The sequence below is a fragment of the Mobula hypostoma genome, chromosome 7 (genome assembly GCF_963921235.1).
Source record: "Mobula hypostoma chromosome 7, sMobHyp1.1, whole genome shotgun sequence".
Classification (NCBI taxonomy): Eukaryota; Metazoa; Chordata; class Chondrichthyes; order Myliobatiformes; family Myliobatidae; genus Mobula; species Mobula hypostoma.
Genome location: NC_086103.1, coordinates 167,423,262 through 167,440,580, shown reverse-complemented (window position 1 = coordinate 167,440,580; position 17,319 = coordinate 167,423,262). Strand labels below are relative to the sequence as shown.

Here is a 17,319-nt window from a genome sequence, read left to right as displayed (position 1 = left end):
AAGCCTTGGGCACCCTAGTTATATATGTATATATGCCTAAGACTTTTGCACAGTACTGTGGGGGTGGGTGGGTGTGTGTGTGTGTGTGTGTGTGTGTGTGTGTGTGTGCGTGTGCGCACGTGTACACATATATAAAGTTAAATTAAATAAATAGTGCAAAAAGAAAAGAAAAAAATGAGGCAGTGTTGATGGTTTCAAGGTCCATTCAGAAATCAGACGGTGGAGGGGAAACAGCTATTCCTGAATCATTGAGTGTGTGCCTTCAGGCTGCTGTACCTCCTCCCTGATGGTGGTTGTTGTTCGTCCATCGTCGACGTTGATGAGGACCTCGACACCATTTTGATGGTGTCAAGACTAGCTTGTGATTTTTATTTAAGTGAGGGAGAGTTGGGCAGCGTCAGCCTCACTCTCTCTTCCCAATTTCCATCTGGATCCAGTGGCAAGACAGAGTCCAGACGGCTGGAGCTGGGACTAGGCGCAGTGGATGACCAAGACGTCTTCTGTGTCTTGTCCTGCACTACACGTTCCGCGACATTTGTAGAGACCGCCTTCTTGACCGTTGGACCTTCCATTGGTCTCATCCGCTCAATCCGCTGGAGTCTGTCTTCACATGCTGGGATAGACAACTACCTATCTCACCGAGGGTTTGAGACCCGTTGGCTACCCTCACCTGGTTTAGCCGGCTTGTCGAAGCCCTGATGGTAGCAATGAGAAGAAGGCATGTCTTGGGTGATGGGAGTTGTTAATGATGGCTGCCACCTTTTTTGTGGCATTGCTCCTTGAAGACGTGCTGGATGTTGAGGAAGCTGGTGCCCCTGATAGAGCTGACAGAGTTCACAACTTTCTGCAGCTTATTTCAGTCCTGTGCAGTGGCGCCCCACATCAGATGGTGATGTAGACAGTTGGAATATTCTCCACAGTACATCTGTCAAAATTAGCGAGTGTCTTTGGTGACATAAGCTCCTAATGAAATACAGCCACTGTTGGTCCTTCTTTGTAATTGCATCGATATGTTGGGCCGAAGATAGGTCCTCCTAGACAATCACAACCAAGAACTTGAAACTGCTCACCCTTTCCAATCCGATCCCTCAATGAGCACTGATGAGTGTTCCCTTGTCTTATCCTTTCTGAAGTTCATAGTCAGTTCATCAGAGTGATGAATAAAGTATCACAGTTACAGAGAAGGTGCACTGCAGGAAGGTAATAAGATGCTGTGATGGGTGTAAAGATATGGCTGAGATTGTTATTCCAGTTTCCAGGTATTTAATCCAGTAACATAATTGATCATTTACTGTTCCCTAGATGTAATACACAGTGATTACCATTTCTTATTTATAAGCACGTATAAATGTCATAAACAAGAAATCTTTTTCGTATTGAAGACCGGTTTGCCCCTTTTGAAGTTTGAGGCACAGACACTATCATTATTTCTTCGTCAGTCATCTATTTCTCGCACTGAGGCATCTTGCACCTACTTTTATTACCTTTTTTTCTTTTCATTTTGAGTCTCTGCATTGTGAATGCAGAGTTTCCCTTGTTTCTTAACAAAATATGTTCAAATCAATTCAAATCAAATTTAATTATCATTCAAACTATATATAGATACAGCTGCAGGAGACAACGTTCCTCTGGGGCCAAGGTGTAAACATTCAAAACAGCAAGCAAACTTGAAAGTAGTGAGGAACATTCAAAAAGCGAGTATGTAATATAAAAATAGCAAGCAAAGAATCTTGAAAAAAAAACACGTGTATATATAGTCCAAGATCCTGATCAACAATGTTCAGCTTATGAATAAGAAAATAAGAGGCTACAGTCTCCCAGCCAGTGTACAGACACACGCAATCCAACCTGTCATTCCACTGCTCAAACACGGGAGGGCAGCACCAACAGGAGAGGCCAGGCCCCAGCCGAGCTCAACCACGCTTCCGCTTCTTTCACCTGGCCTGCAGCAGCAGGCAAGCCCAAGGCTTAAGGCCTAGATCTGGCTACAGCCAAGGCTACACAGCTCCCATGTCACCTGTCCCTCTACCAGACCAGGGTAACAGGCCTGCGGCAGCTAACGTTATCACTGTCCAACAGAGTTTTGCGGTTGCAAGTGAAATGTCCGAGACAATCTCCCACGGTTATACTGCACCAACTTCAATACTTCTGAGTAGCGGGCAACAACATAGTCTGCAGCCAGGTCAGCCCCACCGAAACCTAACTGGCTCCTCAAACATTCTTGTGGGCTCCTCTGATATCCCGACTGGTTCCTTCCCCTTCTTCGACCCGCTGGCCGGCTCCTACAACACCCCGGCCAGCTACTCCGAACTACGAGCAGCTCACTAATGCAGTAGACTTGCTGCCCCTGTGGTTGTTGGAGTCCAGTATAGTCTTATAATCATTAAAAAAACACTTAAGAAAGAAAAGAATACCTTTGGTTGGCCCCAGAGAGGCCGCTGCATCCAAAGGCACTGCTATCTTACCGGAAGTATCTGGTAGTGTTGTGTACCAGAGTCAAAGTGACATGCTAGACGCAGCCATAGAGTGATTAGAGCACTACAACACAGAAACAGGTTCTTAAGCCTAACTAGTCGGTGTTGGCCTAGTTTTCTGCCCATCTATCTGCACCTAGAACATAGCCCCCCATATCTATCTCATCCGTGTAGCTATCAGAACTTCCCTTAAATGTTACAATTGAAGTCACATCTACCACGTCTGTTGGCATCTCATTCCACTTCCATGTCTCCCCCTGAGATTCCTCTTAAATACTTCACAATCTACCCTACACCTTACCCAGCCTGAGGGGAAACAGCTTGCATACATTCACCCTATCTACACCCCCCATAATTTTGTATACCTCTATAAAATCTCCCCTCGTTCTCCTGCACTTTAATGAATAAAGTCCTAACCTATTCAACCTGTCCCTGTAACTTGAATCCTCAAGTGCCAGCTACATACATGTAAATTTTCTCTGCATTCTGATTGATACTTTTCCTGTAGGTAGGTGACTAGATAGAATTATAGAAAATCTACAGCATATTACAGGCCTTTCGGCCCACAATGTTGTGCTGACCATGTAACCTACTCTAGAAGATGCCTAGAATTTCCCTACTGCATAACCCTCTATTTTTCTAAGCTCCATGTACCTAACTAAAAGTCTCTTACAAGACCCTATTGTAATCGCCTCTACCACCTTCGCTGGCAGTACATTCTACACACCCATCACTCTCTGTGTGTGGGAAAGAACTTACCTCTGACATCCCCCTTATACCTTCTTCCAAGCACCTTAAAAATATGCCCCCTCGTGTTAACCATTTCATCCCTGGGAAAAAGCCTCTGGCTATCCACATGATCAATGCCTCTCATCATCTTATACACCTCCATAAAGTCACCTCTTATCCTCTGTCACTCCAAGGAGAAAAGGCCAAGTTCACTCAACCTATTGTCATAAGGCCTGCTCTCCAATCAGGTAACCTCCTTGTAAATCTTCTCTGCACTCTCTCTATAGTATCCACAGCCTTCCTGTAATGAGGTGACCAAAACTGAATCCAGTACTCCAAGTGGGGTCTAACTAAGGGCGTGCGTAGCTGTAACTATGGTCTTAAATAGCTGTATACAATTCTCTAAATTTGGCCTCACCAACATCTTGTACATCTCACATGCAGTGGTGAGGCTCATCACCAAAAATGATGAAGTAGCCTAGAGAAAGGAGGTGGAAAAATTCGAGGCTGGGTGCCAGAGAAATAACATCTTCCTAAATATCAACAAGAGAAGTGAGATGGCTATCGGCTTCAGGAGAACTCAATCCACTCACGTCCCTCTTTTCATCGGTGGCACCGAAGTTGGAAACTGCCAGCAGTTTCAAACTCCTGGGAGTGCACACAATCTCTCATAGTCCCAGAATACATCCTGCACAATCAGGAAAGCTCACCGGCGCCATGCAGGAGAGAGCTGGCATGTGCCCATTTAAACTTGCGTCAGTCCACAGATGTACAGTAGAGAGCATTCTAACATGCTGCATCTCTGCCTGGTATGGAAGCCACTCTATGGCAGACAGGAAGACTCAGTCGAAACTGCCCAATGCATCACCGGCACCAGCATCAAGGGCACATATATGGTGAAGGCCAATAACATCCTAAAGGATCCCCCCCCGCCCCCCCACCTTGCTCGTGGACTGTTTTCCCACTCCCGTCAGGAAGGAGATCATATGACACAGGAGCAGAATTAGGCCACTTAGCCCATCGAGTCTGCTCCACCATTTCATCATGTGATGTATTATCCCCCTCAACTTATCCTCTTCCCTTCTCCCCTTAACCTTTCACAACAGCCTATCAATATCTGCCTTTAATAGATCCAGTCACCTGATCTGTACAATTGTATGTGGTAATGAATTGCACAGGTACACTACCTTTTAGCTCAGGAACTTTTTTCTTCAGCTCTGTTCTAAGTGAATGTCTCTCAATTCTGAGGCTGAGTCTTCTGGCTCATTGACCCCCCATCATAGGAGATATCTTTCCCAGATCCACTCTATCTCGGTCTTTCAATGTTGGACACATTTCAATTACTTCTTCCTCCATTCTTCAAAACTCCAGTGAGTAAGGGCCCAGAGGCATTAAATGCTCCTCATATGTTAACCCTCTCATTCCTGAGATCATTCTCGTGAATCTCCTCTGGACCCTCTCCAATGCCAGCACATCTCTTTTTTAAGACAAGTGGCCCAAAACTGCTCACAGTACTCCAAGTGCAGTCTGACCGGTGCCTTAAAAAGCCTCAGCATTATATACTTGTCTTTGTATTCTAGTCCTCTCAAAATGAATGCTACATTACATTTACCTTCCTTAACACTGACTCAACCTGCAAGTTAACCTTTAGGAAATCCTGCACAAGGATGCCGAAGTCCCCTTGCTCACCGATTTTTGAATTTTTCCCCCATTTACAAAATAGCCTGTGCCTTTATTCCTTCTGCCAAGGTGTATGACCGTGCACTGTATTTCATCTGCCATTTCTTTGCCCATTCCCCCAATCTATCTAAGTTCTCTCTGCAGATATCCTGCTTCCTCAACATTACCTGTCCCTCCACCTATCTTCGTATTGTCCACAAGCTTGACTACAAAGCCATCAATGCCTTCATTCAAATAATTGACATATAATGTGAAATGATGTGATCCCGACACCAACCCCTGCAGCACACCACTAGTCACCGGTAACTGCTCTTTGCCTCCTGCCAGTCAGCCAATCTTCTATCCATGCTAGTACATTTCCTGTAATACCACAGGTTCTTATCTTGTTAAGCAGACTTATGTGCAACATCTTGTCAAAGGCATTCTGGAAATCCAAATAAACAACATCCACTGACTCTCCTTTGTCTATCCAGCCTATAATATCCTCCAAAAATTCTAACAGGTTTGTCAGGAAAGATGGTTTTCTTCTGAACTTAGTCTATTTTATCATGTGCCTCCAAGTACACCAAAACCTTATCCTTAATAACAGACTCCAAACAATGAAGTCAGGCTAACTAGCCTATAATTTCCTTCCTTCTGTCCCCATCCCTTCCTAAAGAGTAGAGTGACACTTGTAATTTTCCAGTTCTCAGGAACCATTCCAGCATCTAGTGATTCTTGAAAGGTCATTACTAATGCCTCAACAATCTCTTCGACTACCTATTTCAGAACCCTGGGATGCAGTCCATCTTGTCCAGTTGATGTATCTGCCTTCAGACTCTTCAGTTTCCCAAGTACCTTCTCCTCAGATATAGCAAAAACACTTGCTTCTGTCCCCAGATACTCTTTCATTTCTGGTATTCTGCTAGTGTCTTCCACAGTGAAAGCTAATGCAAAACACTTTTTAAGTTTGTCCATCATTCATTTGTTCCCTTTTACCAGCTCTCCAGTGTCATTTTCCAGCGGTCCGATATCCACTCTCATCTCTTCTTTACTCTTTATGTACCAGAAAAAATTTTGGTATCCTCTTTTATATTATTGGCTAGCTTACCTTCATATTACAAATTTTCTCTCTTTATGGCTTTCTTAGTTGTCTTCTGTTTGTTTTTAAAAGCTTCCAAGCCCTCTAACTCCACACTAATTTTTGTAATATTATATGCCCTCTCTTTTGCATTTATGTTGTCTTTGATTTCCCTTGTCAGCTATAGCTGCCTCATCCTCCCTTTAGAATATTACTTCTTGTTTGGGATGTATCTTTCCCGCGCCTTCTGAATTTCCCCCAGAAACACCAGCCATTGATATTCTGCCATCATCTCTTCTAATGTCCACTTCCAATCAACTTTGGCCAGTTCCTCTCTCAGGCCTCTATATTTTGCTTTTCTGTACTGTAATACTGATACTTCTGACTTCATCTTCTCCCTCTCAAAATGCAGGAAGATTTCTATCATATTATGATCAGTGTCTCCTAAGGGTTCCTTTACCTTGAGCTCACCAATTAGATCTGGGTCATTAGATAACACCCAATCCAGAATTTCTGCTCTAAGTTGCTCAACCACAAATTGCTCTAAAAATTCATCTCGTAGTCATTCTACAAATTCCCTCTCTGGGGATCTAGCACCAACCCGATTTTCCCAATCTACCTGCATATTGAAACCCTCCATGATTATCACAACGCTGCCCTTGTTGTACATGCCCTTTCAATCTCCCGTTATCATCTGTAGCCCACATTCTGGCTCCTGTCTGGAGGCCTGTATATAACTCTCATCAGGATCTTTTTACCCTTGCAGCTTCGTAACTCCACCCACAAGAATTCTGCATCTTCTGATCCTATGTCAGCTCTTTCTAAGGATTTGATTTCATTTTTTTACCAACAGACCGACTCCACCCCCTCTGCCTACCTGCTTGTCCTTTCAATATAATGTGTATCCTTGGATGTAAAGCTCCCAGTTATGATCTTCTTTTAGCCACCACTCAGATATGACCACAACATCATATCTACCCGTCTCTAATAACTGTACTACCAGATCATCTACCTTATTCCGTATACTGGTTGCATTCAAATATAAAACCTTCAGTCTTGTATTCATCACCCTTTTTGAATTTGACCCTCTGTTACACTTTAATTCATCCCGCTGATTGCAATTTTGTCCTATTATTTGCCTATCCTTCCGCACGGAATAAAACTAGCCCATCCTCAGCCCAATTACTCTGGTTCCCATCGCCCTGCTGAATTAGTTTAAGCCCTTCCCTGCAGCTCTTGCAAAACTGCCCACAAGGAGATCAGTCTCCTTTGTGAGGCTACATAGAATCCACACACAGCCCACCAGACTCAAAAACTGTTACTTTCCCCAAGCATTGAGGCTGGTCATCATCTCCACCCACTAACCGTTCCCTCCATACCACCCTCCCCCCACATCATTTATAATTTCCTCTCAATCACCTTGTATAGACACTCTTGTGCCTAGAATCACATTATGAACATACAATCGATCTACGGTGTGTATACAAGTTTTTCATATATTTATATTTGTTGTGTTTTTTAATCATAGTTTTCTTTATCTTATTGTGTTTTTGTGTGCTGCATCAGTTCTGGAGTAGCAAGCATTTTGTTCTCCTTTACACTTACAGTATATACTGGAAATAACATTAAAGAATCTTGAATCTTGAATTAAGCATTTGCACTCCAAACTCAGAGTCAATGAATTCCTAATCAGCTAATTTTCCTCAGCATTTTGTGTGTGTTGCTCTGGATTTTGAGCATCTGCAGAAGCATTTGTGTTTATGTATCCAGGAAGTTTTAAAACTTCAGATATCAATGACATTACAGAACTCTCTTGATCTTGGTATTGGTATTTGTTTATTATTGTCACGTGCACCAAATGAAAAACCTATCTTAAGGTTAGATAAGATAATGCTTTATTTATCTTGAAAGAAATGATTGTTGCGAGGTTGCTCAGTCAGAAATATATACTTTAAAATACAAAATGTAAGAATTGAGATACGAAAAAGAGTACAAAGTAAGCATTAAAAAGTAATAGTGCAAAAGACAGATGTGCAATAAAACCATATACTTAAATACTTAATGAGGAGGAGATGTAGAGTCTTATAGCCACAGGGAGCAGGGATCTCCTGTGTCGTTAGTGATGCACCTCGGTGGAATCAGTCTGTTCCCAAAGGTGCTCCTCTGTTTGTCCAGTATGTCATGGAGGGGGTGAGAAGGATTGCTCATAATACTCCGTAGCTTTTGCAGTATACTGTTAATACAGATCAAATCATTGCACAGTACATTGAGCTAGAATAGCAATAATTAGTAACAATGCAGAATAAACTACAAAAACCACTGAAAAAGAGCAGTGCAGATAAATGATAAAGTGCACGGTCATAACAAGGTAAGTTGTGGGGCCAAGAGTTCATCTTATCGTACAAGAAATCCATTCAAGAGGCGACAACAGAGGGAGTGAAGCTATTCTTGCATGCTTTCAGGTTTTTGTATTGTCTGCCCATTGGATAAAAGTTTTAAAAAATATTTTCTCTTCTTACACAACTTACAAAATCACTTGCTATTTGGGGATCAAATAAACCCCAGGTAAGGAAATACAAAAGTAGTTTTCCAACTTTTTTTTTTACCACAAATGTTACTTATACTGTCAAGCACCAAATGAACTTCGGTGAGCATTAAACATAAGTTAGTTCTCTAAGCAACTAATACAGGGTTATTTCTAAAGTACAGTCAGGATAATTCTGTTTTTGTTCATTTGTGTGAACTAATGTTACTGCATATCCGCTGGAGAATAGGAAGTTTAGAAGTAATGAAATTGGTGAGATGCTAAAAGCTCTTGAAAATTGAAGAGATTTCCTGCAAAGGAAATAGTAATAGTAATGCAAGAAACATCACAGAATTTTCCAAAAATCGGGGGCAATGATTTTTGGGATACTATTTTTAAAAATCAATATTAAAAATGATCAAGGATTAATTTTCAGTCTGTCAGAGGACTAGGAGATTTATTGATCGGCAGATGGACCTGCGCCTGATTCATACTGCTGTCTTACCATCACAGGGACTGATCTTATAATGTGTTTGATATTTTTTTCTTTTTTGTTCCATTAAATTTATAAAGTTTTAGCTGCAATTTTTTCACTTTTTTTATTATTGATTATATCTTTGCAGCACAGGATAATGGACAAGGCCCTGCTGGTGAAATGCTCAAGTGTTTTGGGTTTTGTTATCCTCATGTTCTTTCTCAATTCATTTGTCTCCAACATCCATCTCGGTCTCGGTAAGTGAGGCTTATTTGTAACAGCGGGGTGGTTGAATCTTCAGTAGATGCATCCTTCAATATGTAACCTTTCTTACTTTAACTCTCTGGAGTGATCTTCACTGGTTTCTGCTTTCCTCCTTTCTGGTTTCTTTGGTATGTTTTGCTGTCTAAGTCCTGACAAGATTTCTGCATTCATGCTTTCTTGACCTTTGGTCAGAGAGTCACAGAGCAATGCAGCACAGAAATAGGGCAATCAACTCATCTAGTTCATACTGAACTATTGTTCTGCTTATTCCCATCCACCTGCACCCAGGCCAAAGCAGTCCATAGCCCTTCCATTCATGTACTTATCCAAATCTCTCTTAAATGTTGAAATCAAACCTGCATCCACCACTCCTGCTAGCAGCTCGTTCCACACACTCACCACCCTCTGAATGAAGTTCTCCCTCATGTTCCCCTTAAGCCTTTCACCCACAACCTCTAATTCTAGTCTCACCCAACCTCAGCCTGCTCACATTTACCTTATCTATACCCAAATAATTTTGTCTATGTCTATCAAATCTCTTTTTATTCTCTTAGCTCTAGGGAATAAAGTCCTAAGATATTCAACCTTTCCCTATAACTCAGGTCCTCAAGCCCCAGCAACATCCTTGTAAATTTTCTCTTTGGTCTTGTTTGACTGCCAGCTCTTCTGTTTGTCCAATGATTGTGTGATGTATGGATCTAATTCTTTTAGAGCAATGATCCTCCCGTTAACACTACACATTGATCTGTTGCCTGCACATGTGCTGTTGTCTATGCATGCACGTTGTACCCTTGCGTTCTCTTTCTCTCACTAGAATACACCAATTAAAGCCATCTCCTGCATACATGCTTTTACTTAGTTGATATGTAGTTGTGCACAGACAACAGATCTTTTCATCTGGTTTCCATTCCAGAGAAGCCTCGTGCTAATAGATCGCAGTGTATTGCCCGCTCTTCATGTTTATTTCTTCCTTTTATATCTGTATATTCCATTAGCTAAATTTTCTGTGACACCTGTTGATGGGCCGTTGATAGGCAAAATTAGTCAAAGATGGGGCTGCAAGTATTGAGAGTTGTTGGTGTTTCAAACCTTTATTGCAGTGACTTATCCATCTTCCTTTTCTTTTAACGATTCTTTTAACTTCTAAAAAGTTCAAGTTTATTGTCATTCACCTGTATACATGTATATCACCAAAGGAGACAACGTTGCTCCGGACCAAGGTGCACAATACAGTACACACAACTCACAAAGTAACAAATAATAAGGTGCATATACAACACAAGTTAAAAAGTAAACAGCGTAACTCTACTGGTGCTTCATATGTGATGAGGTCTGTCTGGTGCCAGGGAGTTCAGCAGTCTTATGGCCCTGCGGAATAAGCTGTTTCCCATCCTAATGGTTACTGTCCAAATGCTACAATACATCCTGCCTGATACTAGGGAATCAAACAGTTGGATGGATGGGTGGGATGCTATGGTGTCTGCTCCAGATGGGTGGAAGGGAGACCCTGATGATCCTCTCAGCAGTCCTTGCAATCCTGTGTAGGCACTTGTGGCCAGACGCTTCGCAATTCCTGTGCCAGATGGTGATGCTGGTAGCCAGGATACTCTTGGTGAAGTTCCTCTAAAAATTGCTTTAAAAGGGGGACGAGCATCCCTGCCTTTTTTTTTCAAGAAGACAGATCGTTCCTTTGGAACTTGTTCCTTTTTTTTGGTGGTCTTGTCCATGGCCTCAACATTCAAAGTAAATTTATTACCAAAGTACATTATGCCACCACAAATAGCCCTGAAATTCATTTTCTTACAAGCATACTCAATAAATCCATGATAGAAAAATAACCATAATAGAATCAATGAGACACCGCACCAACTTGGGCATTCAATCAGTATGCAAAAGACAACAAACTGCAAATACAAAAGGAAAGAAATAATAATAATAATAATACTAAATAAATAGACAATAAATATTGAGAGCATGAGATGAAAAGTCCTTGAAAGTGAGTCTATAGGTTGTGGGAACATCTCAATGATAGGGCATGTGAAGCTGAGTGACGTTATCCCCTTTCATTGAAGAACCTGCTGTTTGAGGAGTAACAACTATTCCTGAAACTGATGGTGTAAGTCTCGAAGCTCCTGCACCTTCTTCGTGATGGCAGCAGTGAGAAGAGAGCATGTCCTGGGTGCTGGGGGTCTCTGATGACAAATACTGCTTTCCTGCAACAATGTTTCATGTAGATGTGCTCAATGGTGGGGAGGGCTTTACCCGTGTCGGACCAGCCCATATCCACAACTTTTTGTAGGATTTTCCATTCAAGGGCATTGGTGTTTCCATACCAGGCTGTGATGCAGCCAGTCAATATACCCTCCACTGCACATCTATAGAAGTTTGCCAAAATTTTAGATGTCACGTCGAATCTCTGCAAACTGCTAAGAAAGAAGAGGCACTACCGTGCTTTCTCCATAATTGCACTTAGGTGCTGGGCCCAGGACAGGTCCTTTGAAATGATGACACTGGCAAATTTAAAGTTGATGATCCTCCCTACCTCTGATCCTCTGATGAGGACTGGCTCGTGGACCTCTGCTCTCCTCCCACTGAAGTCAATAATCAGCTCCTTGGTCTTGCTGGCATTGAATGAGAGGTAGTTGTTATGGCACCACTCAGCCAGATTTTCAATCTTTGTCCTATATGCTGATTCATCACCAGCTTTGATTTGTGGTGTCATTGGTAAACTTGAATACGGCATTGGAGCTGGACTTAGTCTCACAGTCAGAAGTGTAAAGTGACTAGAACAGGGGACTAAGCACACAGCCTCGTGGCATATGTCCAAGTTGAATTTCAAGTTCAAGTTTAATTGTCACTCATGTATGCAGCTAAAGGAATCAACATTCCACCAGGTCCAAGCAAAGCAGAGTACATACAGCCACCACAGCACATATACGTGTATAGTTACAATCGCACCTACAGTCACAAAATAATATTAGCACGAGTCCCAGAGTGGCATGGCCTGAAGATTGATGGTGCATGGAATGTTCTCCTGGAGCCACGTTTTTGCAAGAATAGGCACGTAGCAGTTCTTCCTCATCTTGCCTTGAGTCAGCTGCATATGAAGGCAATGCAGCTTGTCTACCAGGAAACGAACACTGGAGAGCAGCACTGATGGGAGAGACAGCTATAGAGGCCAGCCACTAACCCAGCCTGTTGCCCCTCTCTTCTCTCCCACACTGCCTCCAGAGCCTCGTCCGCTGGATGGCTGTCATAGACAATGCCACGGTATGAGGGTCTGGTCCACACAACAACCAAGGGCATGCAGCTCCCCTGCTGCTGGTCTCTCCAATGAACAAATGAACCCGACATGCAGTATCTTGTATTACAAATGTCTTGCAATCATAAGAAAAACACATATTTGCATCACTTGTGGGACGTGGTGTGGTCGCTGTGACCATCTTACCAGAGGTTACAGGGCTGATCCTACCCTGAGCATGTAGTGCAGGAAATTCTGTCTAGGGAACATCTCTGTTTCCTTTGACTTGAATTCTACCAAGGTAGAGGGAAAAGGGGGAAAAGGCACTTGTTAATGTGAATCTTCTCTCTGCTGCGTAATTGTGTCTCTTAGCATTTTCCTCAGCAAGGTAAGACAAATATGTACCAGTTTGTGAAGTCCTAGAATGGAAAGCACCTTCTCTATCTTTTCTGGATCTCCCTGTCTTTATCTGAGGAGGTAAACTATCTATTGACATCTATTATAAGCCACTGGATACCCAGAGCCACCTCAGTGATACCTTCTCCCACCCTGTCTCCTATTAAGATATTGAAATGGTGAGTGTCCTTTTGAGTCCATACTTTAAATACTGTTTGACCCATGACTTCTTCCAGCAGTTTTATTTTTCACCCCAGATTCCAATATCTGTCGTCTCTCGTGTCTCCTCATCAACATTGGTTCCAGAATGAACAGGATCAGTTTAAAAGAAATGGGTGATCCAGTTTCCTCCCCCATTCAAAAGGTGTACAAGATGGAGTTAGTAATTTGCGGGCATGCAATGGTGGCACCAGAGGTACGGCGGCAGTCGTGGGCTGCCCTAGCACATGGCCGATGCTAGTGACATATTTCACTCTGTGTACTTAAAGGGCTGGAGGAATGCAGCGGGCCAGGCAGTATCTATGGAAAGGAATAAACAGTCCATGTTTCGGGCCGCGACCCTTCATCAGGACTGGAAAGGAAGGGGAAACTGAGCTCCTCCAGCATTTTGTGTGTGTCACTCTGGGTTTCCAGCATCTGCAGAATCTCCTGTGTTTATGTTTCACTGTATGCTTCGATATACATGTGACAAATAAAGCTAATCTTTAAATCTGCTACTGACTCATACGGTAAATTTTATGACTAAGAGCAAAGTCATGATGTATAAACCGACGGTCTTCAACACTGATTTAATATACTTTTCTCAGCTAGATATACACATGTTCTTGTGCATACTAGTGACCTAACTCTGGCTTTAAGGATTGATTTGTTTGCCAAGCTTTGCCTCACTGCTTCAGATAATCATCGGCCTGTGAATATTACAATGCTGTCAATGAAATGAACCATCAACAAAAATGCCCAAGAAGTGCTCCAGAATAATAAGTCAATTCACAGAGTAAGTTATTCGTACATTAACAAAACCAACAAATTTGTATCCAATGTAGTGCCAATTTATCTGAAGCTTGTTGCTAGCCCCCAGCTAACACACACAATTTATTGAGTTGAATCTGCTCCAGTCTTAGACCTGCTACTTGTTTTACTAATTAACCTACTCCCCAGCAAGTTTCTTTCTGCTCTTGGCAGCTGAGCGTGAATGGGTTATGCAAAAGTATGAACAGAGGAAAATAAATGTATGCTGGCATTAATAGCTAGGTCTGCACTTAATGTCCATCCTAGTTGTCCCTTTAGAAGATGAGTTGCTTCACGCAAGAAAGTAGAAGCTGGTAAAGGCCACCTGATCTCTCAACCCTGCACTGTTTTTAAAAATCTGCTTTGCCCCTGGCCCTTTCCACCTAGCCCTCAATTTCCCGATCTTTCAAAAAAATTGTCTACTCACTCTTTAAATGCCCTCAGTTATTTATCCTCCAAAGTAGAGAATTCTAATGTAAAGAGTTCCAGAGATACATCACCCTCTGCAAGACTGAAGGATCATTGTGTCTGTAGTTGCCTCATTTAAAACACTATAATGTGGGCTATCGAGACCTGGTAATTTGTCTACCTTTGGTCATTTACATGCACATTGAGTTTTATAGGATTGCTTTTATATTTGTATTTTTTTTTGTTCTTTTATTATGTCCTTTATGCTTATTGTGTTTTTTATGCTGCATCAGATCCAGAGTAACAATCACTTCATTCTCCTTTACACTCGTGTATTGAAGAAAGGCAATAAACAATCTTGATCTTGCATCTTGAATCAATTAGTTTTCTCAATACTCTATCCCTTCCACTAACGATTGTTACAAGTTTTTACATGAAAATCTAGCACATCAGCAATCTTTGGTATACTTGAAATATTCTCCACAGTATAGAGTGATACAAAGAATAGATTTAATTTATCTATAATTTCCTTGTAGCCCTGGTTTATACGAAAACATTGACAGGGATGAAGAACTTCAGTCATGTGTAGAATGGTTAGTTCTACTGGGATTGTTCTCCTCAAGTTAGATAGTGTTAAGAGGAAGCTTATCTTTTCAGATGATGAGTGGATATGTAGTAATTTGGTATGTTGACTGATCAATGGGAAACTCTTGCAAATGTTATTTCATTTTATTTTTTATTTAGAGATAGAGCACAGTAACAGACCTTCATTGAGCTCACACCGCCCAATATCATCCCTGTGAACAATTAACCTACTAACCTGTACATCTTTGGAATGTGGGAGGAAACCCATGTAGTCACGGGGAGAACGTATGAACTCCTTACAGAAAGCAGCAGGAATTGATCCTGGGTACCTGGCACTGTAAAGCATCATGCTAACTACAATGTAACTGTGCAACTCACAAAAATAGTGGAAGGAGATCAAGGCTAAGTTTCAAATGGAAAGGAACATCTGCTTAAAACAGATGCAAACTCGCAGCCCAATGGAGCAGAAGTAAGGAACTGCTGATAGCTCATTCAAAAGGCTGGCACCAGCATGATGGGCTAAATATACTCAAAATTCCAAATGCAACCTCACTGATATGGATTTCTGCAACTGTTTTCTTTGGAGAATTTTTTGCCTAGAAGTCAGTCTGGTTGGTAGACATGAAGAACATTGCAACAGACAGTGTATATGAGGCATGCTATGTGGGATGAAGAGTTTTGATACTTTATACTTTATTGTCGCCAAACAATTGGTACTAGAACGTACAATCATCACAGCGATATTTGATTCTGCCTAAGCTGAGCTAGGAATGAGGTGGAGTTTGTTCCCTAAAACATCAGTCCCCCTGTGTGAGATGTGGGACTGGGGAGAGGGTATCTGACAAATACAGAGATTGCAGGGTCTTGGGGAGAACAAGGCTCCCTCAGGTCCATAGGTCTGTGGGTTAGTGAAGAGGGTGCGGAGAAAGATACAAGGGCCTGTGTTGTGGTTCATCCTGAGCAGCCCTGTGACAGAGGACTCTCCGATCTATGGGCTCTTTCCAGGGACACACATGGAAACAAACATCATTGACTTAGTGGAAGACATCCTTCGGTATACCTGAAAGTTGTTGGTCTGTCGACACATTGAAAGTCCATAGAGGAATGCCGCTGACTAGCAAATTCCAGGCTGCAGGAGTACATGCTGAGGAACGCACTGAAGTAGTAACTACAAAGGTTCTTCTCCTGCTGGAGAGGGAGGGACCGGGTTGGGTGAGGGAGCCAGTAGAGTTGCAGTAATGTATCTCCTCAGAGTGCCACATATAAGTGGTAGCAATGCTATTGATGTATAGGAATGCAATAGAACAGTACTGAAAACGTTGACTGTGAACGTAAAGAATGAAAACACATTGCCCAGTTTATCTTACAAATTTTTAAAATTATGAATAAACTTTCTTGATTAAAAATGAGCATCATGAAGACATCTACCGTTTCCCTGAAACTATCCTTTCCTCCTTCAACTGCTGGATTTCTTTGAGCCTGGTAAATCAAGCTAGTTGGTTTTAACCAGAAAAGCAGATTAGATCAAAACTCAATATTGTTATATTTGATTATTGAAACCACTTCCCACGCCTTCATTAATCCTCAAATTGGAATTAGTTAAGCAGGATGGGTTCAGTTCTGAATTTTAACATCCTGCCTGAACCCCTCTCTGAGGGATTAAGATTAATCCAAGTGCTGCTAACCTCACATTAGCAAACAGAGTGAAGGCTAATTTAACTGGACTAAATTGAAAATAGGCTGAAAGCAGAAATATTGAGAAAGAACTGGATCTGGTTTGCAAACTAGTCAACATTTACAGGGCATATTATGGAAGCCTGGATTAACGATAGTATACACTCTGTGGGCACTTCATTAGGTACAGTTGTACACCTGTACGTTAATGCAAATATTTAATCAGCCAATCCTGTAGCAGCAACTGAGTGCATAAAAGCACACAGACATGGTCAAAAGTAAAAGCATGCAGGCATGGTCAAGAGGTTCAGTTATTCAGACCAAACATTAGAATGGGGAAAAATATGATCTGTGACTTTGACTGTGGAATGATTGTTTGTGCTAGATGGAGTGGTTTGAGTATGTCAGAAACTGCTCATTTCCTGGGGTTTTCACGCACAAGTCTCTAGAGTGAATAGAGAATGGTGCGAGAAACAAAAAAACATCCAGTGAGTGGCAGTTCTGTGGGCAAAATATGCCTTGTTAATGAGAGAGTTCAGAGGGTTAATTCAAGCTGACAGGATGGCAATAGTAACTCAGATAACTACACATTAAAACAATGGTGTAGAGAAGAGCATCTCTGAACACATAACACATTGAAGCTTGAAATAGATGGGCTACAGCAGCAAAAGACCATGAACATACACTTAGTGACCACTTTTAGGTTCATTGGTATACCAGCTCATTAATGAAAATAATCTAATCAGCCACTTATGTGGCAGCAACTCAATGCGTAAAAGCTCGCAGGCATAGTCAAGAGGT

At 41.9% G+C, this 17,319-nt stretch overlaps 1 protein-coding gene across 1 annotated transcript in view; it reads left to right on the top strand.

Moving 5' to 3' along the window:
• Positions 1 to 17,319, top strand: part of oca2 (oculocutaneous albinism II) — a 498,511-nt gene that overhangs the window by 326,472 nt on the left and 154,720 nt on the right. The window contains exon 17 of the mRNA XM_063052933.1: positions 9,091 to 9,199. Within this exon, the coding sequence (XP_062909003.1) occupies positions 9,091 to 9,199 (109 nt within the window). The remainder of the gene's footprint in view (positions 1 to 9,090; positions 9,200 to 17,319) is intronic.